The sequence below is a fragment of the Mya arenaria genome, chromosome 1, assembly GCF_026914265.1.
Source record: "Mya arenaria isolate MELC-2E11 chromosome 1, ASM2691426v1".
Classification (NCBI taxonomy): Eukaryota; Metazoa; Mollusca; class Bivalvia; order Myida; family Myidae; genus Mya; species Mya arenaria.
In genome coordinates this window covers 17563101-17582732 of record NC_069122.1, presented here as the reverse complement: position 1 = coordinate 17582732, position 19632 = coordinate 17563101, and the positions used below count along the sequence as shown (strand labels likewise).

Genomic DNA, 19632 nt, shown 5'->3' with positions numbered 1-19632 from the left:
CTTTAATATTATGTGTATAGGCTTAGTACGTTGCAAATTTAATCACATTTAAAAAGCATGAGTGTAAAAGATTATCCACATGATTAAACAGCATTGTAACCAAGCGTTTTAATTGTTCAACCTCTCTTACTATAAAGAAAGTGTCGCCCAAATTATAGTATAAGCAACTGTTGAAAAGCCCATAATATGACCACGGTATAACACAAACAGAACAACATATTCATGTATGCAAACATGTTTTTATTTATTTCATTTTTGATTGTCGTAGCCATCACTTTGACATGTTTCGAGCAAATCCTGTTATATTTTTTACATTTTCGTGTATTCTAATGCAAACTTCTTACGTCCTTTCACATATTTGGTCCCCATGTATTGTCAAGTATTGTAATAATTTTATGTTGTTTTGTTTTCATTCGGAGCTCTTCGCCCATTTTCAATCCAAAATTATCTTGGATGTATGCCGGTTCATTATGAGAAGTAGTTTGTAAAAGTTTAAGTAATAGTATTAATAAAGTGTAGTGTTTTACCATGTATAATGTTTATTTAAAAAGATTTCCAGTGAAGTGTATCATTGCATACAATACAAGATTCTCACGAGAAAAGTTATTAGGTTCAACAGCTAAATAAAAACTGCTACGATATCTACTTGCAGCGTAATCAAATGTTAAGACATTGTTAACCGTCCATATACATCCGAGGCTGTTTTTGATGGAGACTGGCCCAGGAGTTCCGAATGATGTTTTTTATATGTTGCAGAGACACATATTAACAATATTTAGAAGATACTGTTCATTATCACCCATTGTCCAGATAAGGCAACAATAAGCATAGTTATAATTAAACACGAAACAATTTCAATTATTTACAAACAACATTTCAAAAATAACAAAATATCACATTCTTGTTTCAACCGTAATTTTCCAGCCTTTTCGCCGACTTTCCTGTTTGGCTGAACCAGTTTTCACAAACGTCCTTGTTAGTTTTCCTTTATCATCCAAGCTCCATTTACATAAGCAACTCGCATTGTCCGTTGAGCCTTCTGATGAATGGTGGTTGTCCGAAGCATGGCTACGATTTCTATGGTCTACCAGGTATTGAGTTTGTTGAAGAAATAGTGGGTCAGGACGAGACCATAGGCGATACCAAGTTTTCTTCAATTCGAGTTGGACCTGTGCATAAAAGGTTTAAATCGGTTGCCATTCATTTCAGAATTATATGTAGATTTCAAAGGTTTCAATAAACGTGTAAGAAGGAGAAATTTAATAGTTTGTTTTACTGTCCAACTCCTTGCTATTAAATATGGGTTTATACTGACATCTTGATGTAGTTTTATACAAGACGATCACTGGCACCGGATTTTCAAACTCAAACATTTTTTTTAAAAATAAAAAAAAAATCTTATAATTCCTCACTAAAAATTATAAAAATTATTTACATATGGAAATAATTTCATTTATTAAGACGGAATAAATTGTTTTCTCTTTTTATCTACGATTTCTCGGAAATACTTCCTAGATACGGGTAAACACACGTGGTTGCCCGGAAATCAACATGCGGAACGCTCCGGTCATCCGATTACTTGACCACGTGACTAGCCCAGCACTTTCTTTTCTCGCTAACCTTCGAAGGAGTAACACGTGGGAAAAATACCGAAAAAATATTATTTATTTGTTTTTGAGTTAAGTTAAAAGTTTGTGAAAATGCCAGGACGGGGGAGAGGAATTAAGAGGAGGAAAACTAGGCAAGCGGAAACGGAGCCAGAGGAAGAGCTGAGCAGCCCGCTGGACGACGTGTCCAAAGGTAATAAAAACGTTGTTGACTTTGAAGAGATTCTTCAAAGATCAAATATGTTAGAAACAAATACATCGTTTAACATAGGGTGTGGTGCGGTAGCGGGGAATACCCCCGAACTTGTAGCAGCGTCCTCCACCGTCCCTCCCCTGCCTGCCCCCATTACACATCTGCCTTGCGCGCCGGGGGGACCTAGTCCAATTAGGTTAGCCCCCGACGACGTAGCAGCCCACGTCCCCGACCTAATTAGAAGTCAGATCAGGAGGGGAGAATTCGTAAATTTGGCTCTGCTTCTGAAAGGTTCGCTCGAACTTACCGATTTCTGTTCGGGAACAACTTTACAATTGACGGCGGAAGGCCAGTTGCTCTCTAGGCCGAGGGAATGTAGGGATAAAATCGGCACGATCGAGAAATGGACCGATGCTTTTATTATATACATGTCCATATACATTCAGGCCAATCCATATAAAGCATCCGAGCTACTGCAATACATGTGGACGATTAGAGAATGCGCGGGACGCCAGGGCGGGCTGGCGTGGCGCAGCTACGACGAACAGTTTAGGCTACGGCAGGCATTCGAACCCTCATCATGGGCACATATTAACACGGACTTATGGTGGCGATGCATGTTAATGCCGGCCGCGGCCACGCCTGTCCCAAGCCCAAAGGGAACCTTTCCAAGCAGAATGGCGAGAGTGTGCCATTTTTTCAACATGGGCAGCTGCACGTGGCCTAACTGTAGGTTTCGGCACATTTGCTCTTCCTGCGGCCAAGGTCACTCAGCATCAGTATGCACATTATCTAACCGCGTACCACAGCGCGCCCAGTCATTTCATACGTCACAACATTTTAATGTCCCGCGCCAGCCCTTTCGCGGGCGCCATCCCACCTCATTCAATGACAACATTAGGGGAGCAACACCACGTCATTTCTAACCCGAATACTTTGGACATCGCGCTTTCACCAATCGATTTGACTACATTACACATTCACTTATCTTCCTATGACGAACAGGAGGCAATTTTCTTAGAAAACGGGTTTAAACACGGGTTTAGTCTGCAATACCAGGGCCCTCGCCTGGGTAGGGAAGCCACTAATCTTAAATCAGCCAGAGAACAGCCAGATATTGTAATCGATAAAATTAATAAAGAAATTTTAGCTGGCAGAGTAGCGGGTCCTTTTGTTGTTAAACCATTCAAAAACCTTGTAGTTTCACCCATAGGCTTGGTACCAAAGAAAGAGCCAAATGAGTTCAGAATGATACACCACCTATCCTACCCTGCCGGATCCTCAGTAAATGACCACATCGATCCGAAAAACGCATCCGTACAATATACAAGTTTCGACGAGGCGGTCAAAATGATACAAACCCTGGGCAGGAATTGTAAGATTTTTAAAGTCGACATAAAGAACGCATTTAAATTGCTACCGATACGACCGGAGGACTTTGAACTCCTCGGCTATAAATTTAATGACCGGTATTTCATTGACAAAACACGTTTTTCAACTTTCCTGGAATTTTGCGTAAAAATCAAATCAGACTCGGAAATGCTAATTCACTATCTAGATGACTTTCTAGGCGGGGACAAAGACACAACAGCGGCTAACGCCCTACTCCAGTTGTTTATAGAAGTAATGCAGGAATTAAAAGTCCCCTTAGCCCATGAAAAAAACCGAGGGCCCTACAGAGGTCTTAGTTTTCCTAGGTCTCGAACTTGACACAAGGGAAATGGTAGTACGCGTACCGACGGAAAAAGTCGAAAAAATAGTGGGGTATATCCAAAATATCATGGCCAAACAATCAACTACTCTGAAAGAAATGCAATCACTGATCGGGTCCCTCAATTTTTGTTGTCGTGCGATACCGTTAGGGCGCCCCTTCTGCAGGAGACTGATTAACTCAACATGCGGTCTAACCAAGCCTTTCCACCACGTCCGTTTAAAAAGGTCCGTTAAGCTAGACTTAAAATTATGGCTCAATTTCTTTAAAAAATTCAACGGCATTTCAGTATTTCATGACCAATTCTGGCTAACAAACGATGACGCAGAGTTATATACGGATAGCGCCGGGGGAAACGGACTAGGATTTGGCATCTACTTCCGGGGGCACTGGGCATGCGCACGCTGGCCCGAATCATGGGAGAAGGAAGGTTTACTCAAAGATATCACCGTCCTAGAGATTTTCCCTATTATGGTTGCTATTTTCATTTGGGGGGAGGGGCTCAGAAACAAAAAAGTAAGATTTCATTGCGATAATATAAGTGTCGTCCACATCCTAAACTCATTTTCAGCCAAGTCGGATAAAGTGATGGATATTCTTCGGGTTTTGACATTGAAATGCCTCCAGTTCAATATTCTTTTGAGGGCGTCTCACGTACCTGGTTCAAAAAACTTAATATGCGATGCCCTTTCACGCTTCCAGATCGCGCGTTTCCGAAAGCAAGCACCGGAAGCGGACGCGGAACCCCATCCCATCCCGCCCCATCTTTGGGAAATCTTCAAAAAAGAGCTGACACACTTTTGCGATGTTCTTTAGCAGACAACACGCGCAGGACATATACCACAGCGTTAAACGCGTTCCAAGCATTCCTCGCGAAATATAACTTAAAACAAAACATGCCGATACCCGCACCTTATTTAGTTTGGTTCATAGCATACTGTTTCGAAAATAACTGCGCAGCGAATACAATAAAAACTTACGTGGCGGGTTTAAATTACATACACAAAATAAACGGCTTTCAGGACATACACTCTATGTTTGTGGTCAATAGGTTACTCGAAGGTTGTGTGAGAGCTAAAGGACATTCGCGGGATGCGAGACGCCCCATCACAAAATCAATATTGACCGAAATCATCGCAGCATTGCCTAGTGTGTGTTATAACGAATTCGAAGCTAAGGTTTTTTAAGGCAATATTCTCAATGGCCTATTTCGGCCTCTTCCGCATCAGCGAACTGGTAGCGACCACACTTAGCGGTTCGTCCAATCAAATTAAGCGAAAAGACGTAGCCATCACAACCAACGAGCAATTCATGTCGGTGACCTTACGAATACATAAAACCAGTCAGCACGGTCCACCGATCACGTTGAAACTCCCCCGGGAAAAAACACACCCATGTCCAGTATTAGCTATGTTAGAGTACCTGTCACTTAAACCTGCGGGAACATCAGCCTTTAGTCACAGCAACGGACTTCCGGTCACTAGACAACAGGTAACCGCTGTCTTAAACAAATGTCTAACGAGAGCCGGCCACAGTACCCAAAACTTTAAGACTCACAGCTTCCGTATCGGCCGTGCGACCGACCTAGCCATACGCGGCGTACCAGAGACAGACATTATGAAACTTGGTCGTTGGTCGTCCCAAGCATACAAGAAATATATCCGTGTGTAAGCTAGAAGGGGCGATATCTGGGCCTCACGCATTACATTCGTACAATTAAATAACATTTATTAACGAATAGAATATACAAAACCCGCACTGAAATACAAATACAACGCAACCCTACATTAAATAATTATTTCACTCGTAACACGGTATGTCTAATTCTGTAATATAGATATCTGGGTTTTGGGCGACTCGCTACCCAGGCGCGCGGGACGGTACGCACAGGAGAGGGGCTCGCCGAACCTGCGGTTGCCGCGGACCATCGCCTGGCTGGGCGTCGGGGGCATCGGATGGGAACGTTTCCGCAGGTCCGTAGAATCCAATGTCCTTTTGTGCGAGCCACCCAAAATAATAGTTTTGCACCTAGGCGGCAACGATTTAACTGTGTTTCCGCTAACGAAAATATTTAACTCAATTACTCGCGAAATACGCTACCTTAGATCCGCATTTTCCAGCGCCGTTATAGTCTGGGTAGATATACTAAATAGATTTCAATGGCGAAACCCACGCCAGTTAACGTCATCACAAATCAATAAAAAGAGAATCCGCGTTAATCGCCACGGGCGCAGTTGGGTAAGGTCGACAGGCGCACACGACACGCTATCCATAGATATAGGTTTAGATACTCCGGGTTTCTTCGCGGCCGACGGCGTTCACCTGTCGGCAGTGGGTAATGCTATGTATATCGACGCACTAAGAGATGTTCTGCTTAAGCACATAGAATAACGCTCCGTAAAGCGCAATTACATTAACATAATCTCGCGGTTTAAAAAAATATATATATATATATTCAGAATTTTGGTGGATAAATTTAGAAAATTTATTGTGGCGTAAAATTCTGGCGGCAGGCGAATAACAAATCTTTTAAACTGAATTTAGCCAGATTTCTAACCAATACTTATTATACAAGGTCTGCTCTCCCAAACTGCGGGTAAAGGAACTTCGGCTCAATTGTCTTACTCGTGGTGCTGGGACTGCATTCCAATTAGTTCTTATTTATTTGCATTAGTTAGGTAACGCCGTGCTGTAAATGTGTTAAACGTGTCTATGTGTAAGTACGCTTGCATGCAGGTGCCGGTGCTTTGGTTCACCGACCAGACATGTGTCAAGCTTGTTGTGTCATGTGTATAAATGTACGCTTGCATGCAGGTGCCAGTGCTCTGGTTCACTGGCCAGTCATGTGTCAAGCTAGTTTCCGTGTCAGTCCCCAGACTTGCATGTGGCAGAAAACCGCGTGGTGTTTTTCTGCCCATTCAAAACATGTGTCAAGTCAGGGACGTCTGTTTGTTTTACTGTACGTGTATGCACGGCGAAAAATTTTCACTTTCGATACGCATAACTTGTTCAACTGGTGCCGGGATTTTACGTCACAAGCCACATGACCATTTACGCCACTCTGATAATCTCTTTACTATATATGTATATTGCCATGCTATGGACAATCGCATTGCTGGTGTTGTTTCGTTTTGTTACATAATAAACAATAAGTTATTGTATGGTTTGTCTGATTTATTCAAATCCATTTAATAATAATACCGAATATGTGAAAAAATATTGAAAAATATTTTTTTTAAAATATGCACTTTGTACTCTATATTATACTAACATGGTATTGAACGTTTCTCTACCCGGGTCACGTAATCATCTTATTACTCAGTTAAAAAAAAACTTCTGAAGATTAACAGTCATCGGAATTTAAGGATATGGTTTCTATCTACCTTAGCCCGCGAAGAAATTTGCCTATTATATTTTTTTTTTTACTTTATTCCCATTTTTCCTGTTTTCCTAGATCTTCTACCACCCTTTACTTCCGGTTTCAGAGTAAGGTTTTATAACGGCTCATTTCATTGGTTCATGAACTCCGCGAGACATTTCGCTTATACGTGTCAACAACTGTAATTTTGAACCGAAAGTTTTAATCACAGAGAAGTCTTTGACATTAAATTCCGCTTTGAGTGACTTGAGCGTGCTTATTTCGGGTCAGACTGGTTCTGGAATTACACATACCATCAAAGCCGAATATGAAATTGCATGAGACAACGGAAAGTGGCTTAATATGTACCACAGGATTGACTTGTTTCCTTGACAGCGATCTGATCGCAAAAACGTTTCACAGGTAAGAAGTGCAAAATGTTTTATTTATAAAAAAGAGCTGTTTACCAATACGCCGTGTTAAATAATAATCTATATAATTGTAGAAACATGCATGTATTTTGTGTGTATACATGCGTTTTGTTCATTTACACATGTATATTTATTAAGTAACATTATATATTTATATATTATACTAATTTTCTTTAATGGAAAATTGTGGAATATATTTTAAATGACATACAGTATATTCACTATTTTGACAAAAAATAAAATAAAAAAAATATTGATAATAAAAAAGCAAAAAAGAAATGTATTACTGTATCCATGCAGGCAATGTGACGAACACCTTTGATTAATTCATTTTGTAGTTTAACTTAATGCTTTGTTTTTTATGCATGCGTACACAAATGAGTGCCATCTCAATTTCCTTTGCAATTGCCAAAATGCTCTTAAAGGGACTTGGTCATGTTTTGTGGTAAAAAAAAATATTTCCTGAAACTGAAAATGATTAATATTATTATGCTTACATTTACCTCTATCACAATCACATGTATATATATTTCAATGTTTGATATCATAATTGTAGAAAAAAATACAAAATAAGTAACAAAAGAGACTGATCCCAAATTCGATTCGAGTCTTCTTGTGGAAACCAGTAAATTATTAGGAAAATGGATAAACCACTCAACTATACAGGCACATACCCCAGCTTTTGCTGAAAAGTTGAATATCAATAAATATTTTCAAAATATTTATTATAATGCAGATGCTACAAGTCCATGTGCACATTGTGCATTAATTAATAGATTTAAAATGAATGTACAGTTGTAGCTAGGTTAAAATAAACCTTTAAAATCATTTTTTTTATATCTTTGCAGGGAAGTGATGGATGGCAACACCGGTATCCGTGACGGTCATATGTATTGAAGTGTAGACTTGTGGGCTGCAGTTCCACAGAGTGAGACACACCGGCACAATCTCATATCCCACCGCCTAGATCTGGACTCAGTGGAGATGTTACATTGCGCTGTTAACAGTTTTAAAATGATATCGCTACAACCTGGAAACAATAACTTATATAATGACAATCTGCTGTCTTTATCTTTGCACGAGTTGGGATTTTGTCCAGCTTTGTGTACTTTCTCAGTAAAAGATACTTACAGTTGCTGAAATAGTATCTTTAGAAATGCATGAAATGTTATTTAGGAATAATGCTTTGTAGGTATAAACATGTATGTATTTCACCTCAGCTCAATATAGGGATAGTAAATGTTTAGTTTCTCAGACCATTTTGTAACATTTTAGTAGGGAGCACATAATGCTATTGTTTTTCCAGGATAATTGCTTTCAATTTGTATTACCAGTTTGGTTTTAGAGCTGCACTCTCACAGTTTGACACTGATATGAAATCTCAATTGTAAGAAAGAACGCCAAAATCTAAAAAAAAAAATAAGCGTTAATAATGCTTTTTACTACATCGATTTTCTAACATAAATATGAAATACTACATTCAAATATTACCATAAAACATCAATTTTCTGACAAAAACATAAAAAACTACATTCAAATCTTTTGTTAGCAGTCTTATATCACTGTTTACCAGACATTCACTCTGTAATAGTGCAGCTTTAAATTACTATAGAGCAAAAGCAAAATCATTTGAAGATCCATGCTTTAAAAGAGGCGCCCTTTAAAGTAGCAAGTGTTACCAATGCTTTTCAACAAAATAAAGCATTTTTTAAACTTCTTAAATGAATAAACTCCATTATAGAGCTCTATTGGAACTAATAGTGATGTATTGACTTTTAAATTAGCTATATTGGAACTTTAAGTGATTTGTTACCTTTTTAACTAGTTTTTATCAATAAGGAAATTAATTATTTTGCTCTCTCTATAAATTGTGACCAAGTCACTATAACCATTTCATGTTTGTTGTTAATGTAGTTGTGTTGTAATATTGCTTAAACTTATATTGCAAGATTTGTCTAATAAAACATATATATAGATTAATTTGCTTGATTGTGATGAAAGTTGATAACTTAACAGCCAAGTCTGTTTGGTAGGTAGAAACCAGGCGCGTAGCTGCCTATAAGCGAAATACACGGCTGAATCCACATGATTCTGACAAAAAAAACAGTTTAGCCAAAGCTACAGAATCACTATGTTTGTTTGAGTACATGATGTAACAGACACATGGACATTGTCATCGAGTATGTAATTATACAGTTCAATGGCATAAAATGACAGACAATTAGACTTCTGTAAGACAATCTGAGTGTTTTTCACATTATCGAACCTTATTTGTTTGCTATTTTGTAGAAAAGATATGCCGAGAAAATAAATTTGTTGATTTATTATCCTTAAACTGTCAATTTACAAGTACTAAAGGACCTAATAACGCCCAGAATACACCAGATTGCTCCATTGTTTTCAAAATGTACATACCCCCCCCAGCACAATCATGAATCCACATGAAGAGAGGGCTAGCTACGCCCCTGGAAATCAGTACTGTGTACTAGAATTTTTTTAACCATTTATAGGAATATGTATTTATTTTAATTTTATTTATTATAGTTTAAAAAAAAAAAATATATTTTTTTTTTCTTTTCTTTTCTTTTTTTTTTTTTTTTTTTTTTTTTTTGGGGGGGGGGGGGTGCGCCATGTGCGTTCCCCTATAGCTGTTAGTGGTTAGTAATTCGAATACCAAGAACAACAAAGTTTCTTCATGATATTTATCGATTTTACTTCGTTTCGAACAGTAAGAATTTAACATTACAGTGAACTCGTAAATAAGAAATGTATTGTTATGTTGAGTGCAGAGTGACCGTTGTTTTCTGTTATAAATATGCCTTAATCTGTATAACCATTGCATTGAATCATTGCAAATTCATATTTCATGTGGACTTTCATTCATGATTTGCTTGATAACGGAGAAGAAGGGCCAAAATGTTAAAGTTTCAATTTGTTAACGATTTGAGATTTCAAATACGCCGCCTTTTCATTCGACCAATCAAATCACATGTTACAAACTGAGCGAAAAACAACAACAGACCGGAAGTTAAGGGTGGTAGAAAATCCAGGAAAACAGAAAAATGGGATTTAAGTAAAAAAAAATCGTATGACCGGCGAATTTCTTCGCGGGTTAAGGTTGAGTATTTTGATGATGGATATCATGTCCTTACATTGCGATGACTGTCAATCTGCAGAAGTTCTTTTGAACTGAGTAATAAGATGATTACGTGACCCGGGTAGGGAAACGTTCAATACCATGTTAGTATAATAAACAGTACAAAGTGCATATTTAAAAAAAAAATCAATATTTTTTCACATATTCGGTATTATAATTTTTAGTGAGGAATTATACGATTTTTTTTTTGATTTTTTAAAAAAATGTTTGAGTTTGAAAATCTGGTGCCAGTGAAGACAATATGTTTCATCAAACATTAAAAAATTTTCTCTTTCAAAATAAAACTAATTATGTTTTGTTTTTAAATATATCAGTTTATTCCGAGAAGAAGTATCTTTTTCAATATCAAATTACTATCGAAGTAATAAAAAAAAACCATTTAAATTGGAAGACAAGTGATTATTGCATCTTGATGACATTTTGTTAAAAAGAAATATATAGACATACCTCTCTGTTGAGAAAACAGAATAAAACCGCAACCAGGAATCCCTGAAATGTTTAACATTCTTGTTGATAATTTAGAGTAGTTACGTTAGCCGGCTTAAATGACTTACAAAATGAATCGCAAATATTGTGTTTAAACCATTTATGAAACTTCAGAAATTTAAGTACCTTACTGTTATGTATAGCCTTATTTACGATTTCACAACCTTTCAAATTGCGTTTACGTGATTTAAGGGGTTTTACCAATTGTAACTTTAACGTTAGCTAATGAAGTATGAACCTAAATTGGAGAATAACCAGCTGAGCAACTTGTAATATGTTTACTAACGAAACGCTTTATTATATTTCAGGGCCTTCCACAGAGCAAAGGTGGTCGGGGAAGGTAATAAATTAAACGTTTCAAACATTTACGTTGTAATTAGTTTTGAGGAACGATCTTTTTGAGGAGTGAAACGTACATTCTTGGTGACATGTTTTGGGGTAGAAAGAAGTTGAAAACATTTTACAAAAGAAGATTTTATCAGATTTTGGATATACAAACATTCACAGGAAAGTCAGTCGACATTATTAATTTTTTATGTCAAAATGTCCCAGACTTCCCAGTCAACAATGTCTTGAGAGTTCCTTATGATATGATTTCAAAAAAGAAAGTTATTCATAAACATAAATAAAGAGTGGTTGAAATTCATTTCCTTGGTTACCATCATGCAAATATCTTCATTTTTTTAGTAGCTGCAATCACCTCAACGCCTCCATACATTGTTTATAGGGTAGTTTCAATAACAGATTTACATGTTGTAACGGATCTATGAATTATGGTTGCTAAACACTTAACCTCAAACATTTTAATTTTGGTTCTTCAAACGACGTTTGAATTGTGAAAAATACACAACATGAAACTGTGCTTAGATTTAATGTTGCGTTTAAAAGGAAACATACAGATTGATATAAAAGGAGTTTTAAGTTGTTTTTGTAAGAAGGTTTTCACTCGCTTAAATTACTTTTATTGCACTACTGTATACGTTTGTCAACTTCGATATCAATCCGTACGATTATATATGTAAACACTGTGTTGTTTCAATAAATGTTCATAACACAAATCATACTTAAACGAAACAACAATTGACATTTAATTCAAACGCAGATTTTCTCAAGGTAGTAGCATGTTTTTCACAACCTCTCGGACCCTCGACGTATACTTTGGTAAACATGTTGATTTGCTGACGTGGTGAGAAAACGAAAATAAGAAACACGTAGTAATAATGTTTTAACTACCAAATATTAGACAGTATCATCACTATATAATGGAAAAGTCAAATGATTGCAACAAAAATGAGAAAGCATCTGTACTCGTCCATATTAACATTTACATAAGTGGCATTGTTATATTCAAGTTGGCTCTGCGTTTTGTGATCATCGTTTTTTATTATAGCCAATTGCTATTTGTTACCTATACAAGTTTGGTATATGGTGCATAGCATAAAATGCCATACTGTCATGTGTGTAATACAATGCGACTAACACAATCACATCTATTGTTGGTAAGGAAAAACACAGACTAAGCATGCTTGGGATTTATCATTTGATTCAATTGCAGCGCCACTGCAAACATATACGCCATTTTATTCATTGCTGTCAAGCATTATACAAATATAAATTTCTCATGAAAATTAATTGAACCTTAAATGTGATATTAAACTTGAATTTGGACTTATTATTTATATTTTAATTTGACATAGTTTACCTGAAAAGAATTGAAGAACATTTCTATATATAGTATCACAACCTCTGTAGTTGGGTTAACATTTTCACTGACTCCCATGAAGACGATGTAATGAACTCCGAAAAGCGGAATGAGGATAAGTGTTGCCTTTGCTAAACGCCTGAAATGGAGAAAACAATCATTGGATACTCTAAATGATGATGAATTTGTTATTGACATTTTATTAATATTTCTCTCTGCTAAGAGGCGGTGACACAGTTATGCAATATATATATATATATATATATATATATATATATATATATATATATATATATATATATATATATTAAACTTAAAATAATTGCAATGAAACAAACAGTCGACATAACACTAATTTGCCCCGACATGGAGTTTTCATTGTATAGCTTAGATGCAAAATCGCTTTCATGATTGATTTTTAACACCTTTGTTAGATCAAATTCCCCGTTCAGTATCTGTTAGGCATTGGCCTTAAATGCATTAATAAGGGGTTATAATGTCATTGTGCTTTACTTTGATTCACTCAAATCACCGTTAATACCACGCTACTTTCTTCCAATACATCATGGGAAAATACCATCGGAAAATTGACTGATAAAACCTTGTTCATATGAAGATGCATAAGGCATGAAAGACAACTCTTCTTTCAAATGAAATAGCATATTACAATTAAATAACATGCAATAAGCCTATACTGTCAGTTGTCTCCGCAGGTGAGTGGTCTAAGTTTTGCTTTTAAGTTTGAAGTGCGCAGCCGGACCGAGGTCGAGTTGATGTTTTGCCACAACACGTTTCAGGAAAACATTAGTATGAGTGTCGTGCATATGCAATAAGATCATATGAAACTGCCTCATCAAATATGATTACGAGACTTTGCTTGCAGAATCGCCCACGGTACACAGCAAATCAAAGCACTAAGTGTATATAAGTAAATCTAGAATAAACTTGCATAACATGTGCATAAATTCTTTTTAATGTTTTTCTTACGTGTCAACATGAAATACATCATCTTTTATTATACAATATTGTCAATAAAGAGGCAATTAATGAGGAGATATAGTCCATTTCAGTAACGCATATATCTCGAAAGGCCTATTACAAGCTGAATTATTGGTTTGACATAGACGTTTCGATGGTGATAAATTCAATATATACCCATACAATAGCATGATCTACATTTAAGACGAGACATGATCAAGACATTATAAGGTTATGCAACTTATTTTTAGTAACCGCAGCTTCTGTAAAATTCACATATGGATAGGTCGTCTTTGTGGCACTGTTATAAACTGGATTTCTATAAAGATTCAACACAACTTCAAGGTTTATAGAAATGTATCATTGAAATATAATTGATATCTTACTGTTGTCACACAAATGATGCGATGTTGACAATTGATTTGACTCGGTTTTCAAAAAATATGATTTAAATGTTATTTTAAATGCGTTTTGAGCATACACTAATAACACAAACAAATATTGGTTTCAGTGAGATATCAGATATGTTTTAAGCTGCGCTACTCCTGAATATTTTGCTTTCAAAACTCAGTATATAAAATGCAAACAATATTTCACTTAAAGAAGCAATAATCTTTTATTCCGTAAAACATTTTGACTCACTTGGTGTGACATGGACTCCTTACCTTAAACTAGCTTGATATCGAGACCAAACTAAATCTTAATATTTATGGTATTGATTTGCCTACTAGATTACTTGATGAAACTCCAAACTAATCTGGTGTTTTCAGTTTGCAAAATGCAGTCACGATAATATCAAACTAGCAATCTAACAAATCGAGAACACCTTTTAACATGATGCTGATTAATCAGACACGGTTAAAGGCTTTACAAAAACAAAAAGAGACGAAAACAACACAAAACGCCACAAACAACAGTATGCATTTCCAAAACAGCGACATTGGTAAATGTTTAAGTTAGCAATTTGAATATTATAAATCAATGCAACTTTTTACGAACATCATCGAACAATTTCTTTTTCATGTGTTGATGTTGTGGAGGACAAAACTACAGTAATTATAAAAGAAATATAACAACATATTGACCTACCTGTATCTATTGTGTCTGGCTGCTGACGGACACGGTTTTCGCAGCTTTGGTTTATGAAGTTTGTAGAACAGAGCTCGCAGGATGTTTATGAAGAAAAAGAAGTTTACCTGAAAGAAGATCAACATATAAAGCTGCCTGTTATGCAATGCAAGGAATCTGTTTGAAATGTATAAAGGGAACCATCGAGAATGTATTCGTCAATTTGGTAAATGATCACTCTGAATTTAGTGGCAAGCGCCATTGTGGAAGCCGTCGAGCTCTGTCAAACCTTTATCACTCAGTGTTTTTATAGTGTAGTCCATTTGAATCAAGGATGGTTAATAAGTCAATAAATAGTTTCAATCATTTTAGTTTTTGTATAAGTTATCTCCTATCTCATATGTGTATTTATTAAAATAGTTTTGTGAACGATATTGATTTCGCCTTAATGTAAAAGAGATTAGGAAACGTATTTTAAAAAGTGAATAGAATTAGATAAACAATGCCTAGCTTTTAGGATAAGACATTTTTATGTTATGGTTCTTGGAATGGTGACGGTTAGCACATTTTATGGAAAACAATCTTACCATAATACTTAGCCAAATTGGTCCCTTTAATATCCAAAAGTACCCCACTGTTGGATTTGTATTCCAGCAGCTGAAATACAGAGGTCCTTAATAATATTTGCTATAATGATATTTGTAAAAATGATACTACTACTACTACTACTACTACTACTTCTACTACTACTACTACTACTTCTACTACTACTACTACTACTACTACTACTACTACTACTACTACTACTACTACTACTACTACTACTACTACTACTACTACTACTTCTACTACTACTACTACTACTACTACTACTACTACTACTACTACTACTACTACTACTACTACTACTACTATAATTATAATAATTTAATAAGAGTTTAAAACGGTTTTATTTGTCTTTGTATGATCAATGAGCAAATCAAAATATCATTTTCTTTAACACTCGATACTTGATATGCCAAGCAAGTTTTAAAATAAATTTTGAATAATTCCTTATTTGGAAAAACTTAAGACAGAGAATGTCATTTGTGCCTGTGTGCCTATCTAGCTAAGTTGTTAAAAAGTCTGTATCAGTTCAACTGGTATGTGTGTATCGTGCACTAAACGGCAATAACGTAGCATTTTTATCCATTATTTGACATATCATTTATGTCACGTGACTATGACAATAAAGTGAGTTCCTTCACGATTTGTCAAATTATGATTAATTCAACTTATGTGGTTGCCTATCTGACAGTCACAAATTCAAATCTTAAAAGTCAATCATTAATGAAAACCTAAAATTTCAAAATTGTAAAAAAAGAAATCTTCAAAAAAGGACCGTCTGGAGTATTAAACGACCATTTGATTTTCGGTACGAAATATTTCTTCATTACACCGAGAATTCAGTATTAAAACCACTTTGCATTTTCTTGAAAAGCTACTGTAAATATAACTTGAACTGACGTTAAAACAAAATGTGGTACCAATTAGAGATAAAACTTTACCGTGAAATAAAAAGAATATCATTCGAATGTGTAATGTAATAAATATAATCTTACATTCGTTGCCATTGACTCCAAGAGTTTATGAAACCCGTTACTGAAACGTACGAATACTCATCAAAATCTCGCTTCATAACATTTTTTTAAATTCGTTCCATTACTTTTTGTATTAAATTGCAATTCATATAAATGGTTAAATGAATTCAATAACTTACAGAATATTCTCTAAGGTGATCCTGACAATAACCCAAGGCACAATGCTCAGAAATGGAGTCCCTGAAAGAAATAATAGGGCTTGAGATATTATCACAACTCACATCACTTATCCTCTGCAAAGTAACATAAAATATCAGTTGGCATTTAGTAATACCAAACATGACAAGTTTTCAAAACACTATTTTTCTACATATTTCATATTTTGCTAATTAACAATCTTAAAAGATAATTTTAATAAGCAACGCTCGGCTATCACCTATTCCGATATTGCCTCTTTTGCCATTTTAAATGAGATACTTATTTTTTATATCGTTTTTACCTTCAACGTATGGTCTCATTATATTTTAATTAAATTCTAGAATGTTATGAAACAATATAAAATATTCTTACGTTATATCGCTTCATTTTAAATCATGAAAGGGATTGGAAATTCAGAATGTGTGTGCAAGCGCTACTCTTCAAATAATAAAAGCATGGTACAACCAATAGATAAATAAAATTACTGTAGACGGATTGATGAAACTAAGGTTTACTTCAGAAGAATAACTTTAAAGTGCTTTATTTTTTCAAATAAAGCAATAACAACAGTACAGCATAGCGCAGCCACTTATATTTCACCGATTAGGAAGGGGGAAAAGCAAAACGTCCCAGGGTTGTAGAAAGGATGGACAGAGACCTGGCCTTTTTGAACCTTGTGCTGACTTGGACAAAAGAGGTATAGTGTTAGCCTTTGTTTTAATTGAATTAATATAAACAAGAAAGGTGCAATCAAAATGTATTCATTTATAAATACACAATATTTCATTTGTTCAATTATAAAAACAAGTATCGTAAAATGTGGGATCTGAATAAAATCAAGTAGACTATAGCTTGAATATGAGTGACGGTAATAGGGCCATTATCGAGTTTGTAAGTCCGCCGGAACTACAATAAGCAATAAACACACAGCGATGGAAATAACAACATTGAACACATGTAATTGTTTAAATCCCATCCGCCATTTAATATGGTACATACCCCATCCAAGTAGATAATACCAGCGTACAGTGCTTCTTTCAGAGAAGACGGATACATAGACAAGAGTGTGAAGGTATAGCCCCTCGACCAAGATCCACATGTAGTTCGCGGATAGGACGTAATGGAATAGAGTTATCAGAAGCTTACACTCCCAATGCTGAAAATAATAAAAACACTCTGAAGTTGCGATTGCTGTTAATTTATACACATACGCATGCAATTATAGATGGTGTGTACATATGTTTAGCATAATTGTAAACGCTCATACAAAATAAACTTTTCTTGGGCATCAAATTATATCCAAATAAATACTTTTTAAAGACGAGTGCCAAGCTACAACGATTTTGTTTAGAATTGTATAGTCTGTGTATAGTGAACATTGAAAAACAATTTAGACTATATGGTCTTCGTAGTGTTTATCTATCTTAATCATCCGACGCACACATATGTGATTTTTAGTGGTCTGGTGATCCAATGTCATGTTCGTATCATTTCAAAGCGTTATGTGTATACAACGGAGATGTGAAAAAAAAACATCAACATAATAAAACAAACACGATTTCTTTGCTTTCGAAATTTACGACTTATGCCATTCATTTCCGTTTTTAGTAAATATAAATAGTTAATATACAAACACATTTTTTATGAATTATGTACTTTCGGTAATTTATTTCAAATATAAGTAATTAGAAAGCAAATACATTTCAAATTAAACCAGCAAATAATTGGGTCACCAGATGTTTAAAGTTATTGTGAGGAGGGATAGTTGATTTTGTGTGTCGGATTCATTCAATCATATTAAAGAGAACATATAAAATGTTAAATTAGAGCCATAAAGCTCATATATCAAGTATCATTTTCTTTCAGACAGAATTTATCGCGCTTCATGTATTTACCATTTAAACAATCACTATAAAATATCCAATGCGAAATTGAATATGTGCGAGATTGTTTATGTACAAGGCAACCTAATTGTACAGAAGATATTTTAGAGCAAATTAGAGAGCTTTATTGATCAATCGTGATAATTTAATGTGGCCCAGTGATTGTTGAAGCCATATCATTTAAATGCCAAAGATCACAGGGAAACAAACACAGACGTTACAGAACATAACTTGAACAGAGAAACGTTGGAAGCACAAACTACATCGGCGTGTCCAAAGCTAGGTTTGATGCATTGACAAGTAATTAAGTTTCCGGCAATCATTCGTAAAAAGCTTATATCTATTACTTTTGCATAATGTGTTCCTGCGCTTTGGTCTCACTTTTAGTTGCCATCGGGAAGATTCATACGAGTAAAGAAATGATTACAGCATACACATGAGAAACGTTTTATAGAAACAAAAAGATATTGTAATTATCCGATTAGTTTAGTAGTAGATTTCTTTTATAAAAAGGCCATGAACTTTTTTACTTCAATATAATGGGATGTTTACTTATTCAGCTGTTGTTAAATCCATTGAAAACATTTAATCCAAAGTCCTTACCAATCCCTCTTGCTTGAAGACAAGTTTATCTCCTGTCTGTTCCAGATCAAAGGCAAAACCAAGACCTTGAACTAGAAGAAGGTCCTTCAGAAATGTCAAGATGGCTCGGAGAATAAAGGAAACGAACATGTGAAGGTGGACAGTATTTCTCGGACAATGTAACCGCCTGGCAAAGAAAAGTTTAATAGGTTTAAAATCTAACATTTGAAGCTTATAAGATAAATCTAAATTTAAACAAGATCACCGCAAACCTTAATAAAATATCGTCTGATATTTCTAATCGGTTTTTTGTCAAAATATTAAAATTGTTTTAGTCGCATTTAGGGACATATCAGATCTTTTGTCATCACACATGCGTGTGAAATTGTGTTCAAAATTTCATATTGATTCCAGTTTGATATAACAGTTATATTTAACATGACAAGTAAAACGTATGCAATTACACATGAGGCATGGCAATAAAAACTAAAGACGAGCTTAAACGGTAACAGTGATGAATCTCAACAATATCGTTCAGGTAATACAAAGCACAAATACGTGTTATTCCTAATTATTCAATGATAAGAAACGAACCGAAAAATACATTAATAGAAGAATAAAACAGCACCTATTCAGTCTGTCAATGAATATTGTATTATGTATGTTTTTCGTATGCATTGCTTACACAATGCAAGGCA

The 19632-nt window shown here is 35.3% G+C and overlaps 1 protein-coding gene across 1 annotated transcript in view; it reads right to left on the bottom strand.

Annotated features, from left to right (window-relative positions):
* Nucleotides 1-314: 314 nt before the first annotated feature.
* Nucleotides 315-19632, bottom strand: part of LOC128225213 (secretin receptor-like) — a 72027-nt gene continuing 52709 nt past the window's right edge. Inside the window, exons 6-13 of the mRNA XM_052935303.1 lie at nt 18956-19121; nt 17469-17625; nt 16451-16511; nt 15279-15348; nt 14713-14819; nt 12646-12784; nt 10905-10946; nt 315-1169 (exon numbers count right to left, since the gene is read on the bottom strand). Coding sequence (XP_052791263.1) covers nt 894-1169; nt 10905-10946; nt 12646-12784; nt 14713-14819; nt 15279-15348; nt 16451-16511; nt 17469-17625; nt 18956-19121 — 1018 coding nt within the window. The 3' untranslated portion in view covers nt 315-893. The remainder of the gene's footprint in view (nt 1170-10904; nt 10947-12645; nt 12785-14712; nt 14820-15278; nt 15349-16450; nt 16512-17468; nt 17626-18955; nt 19122-19632) is intronic.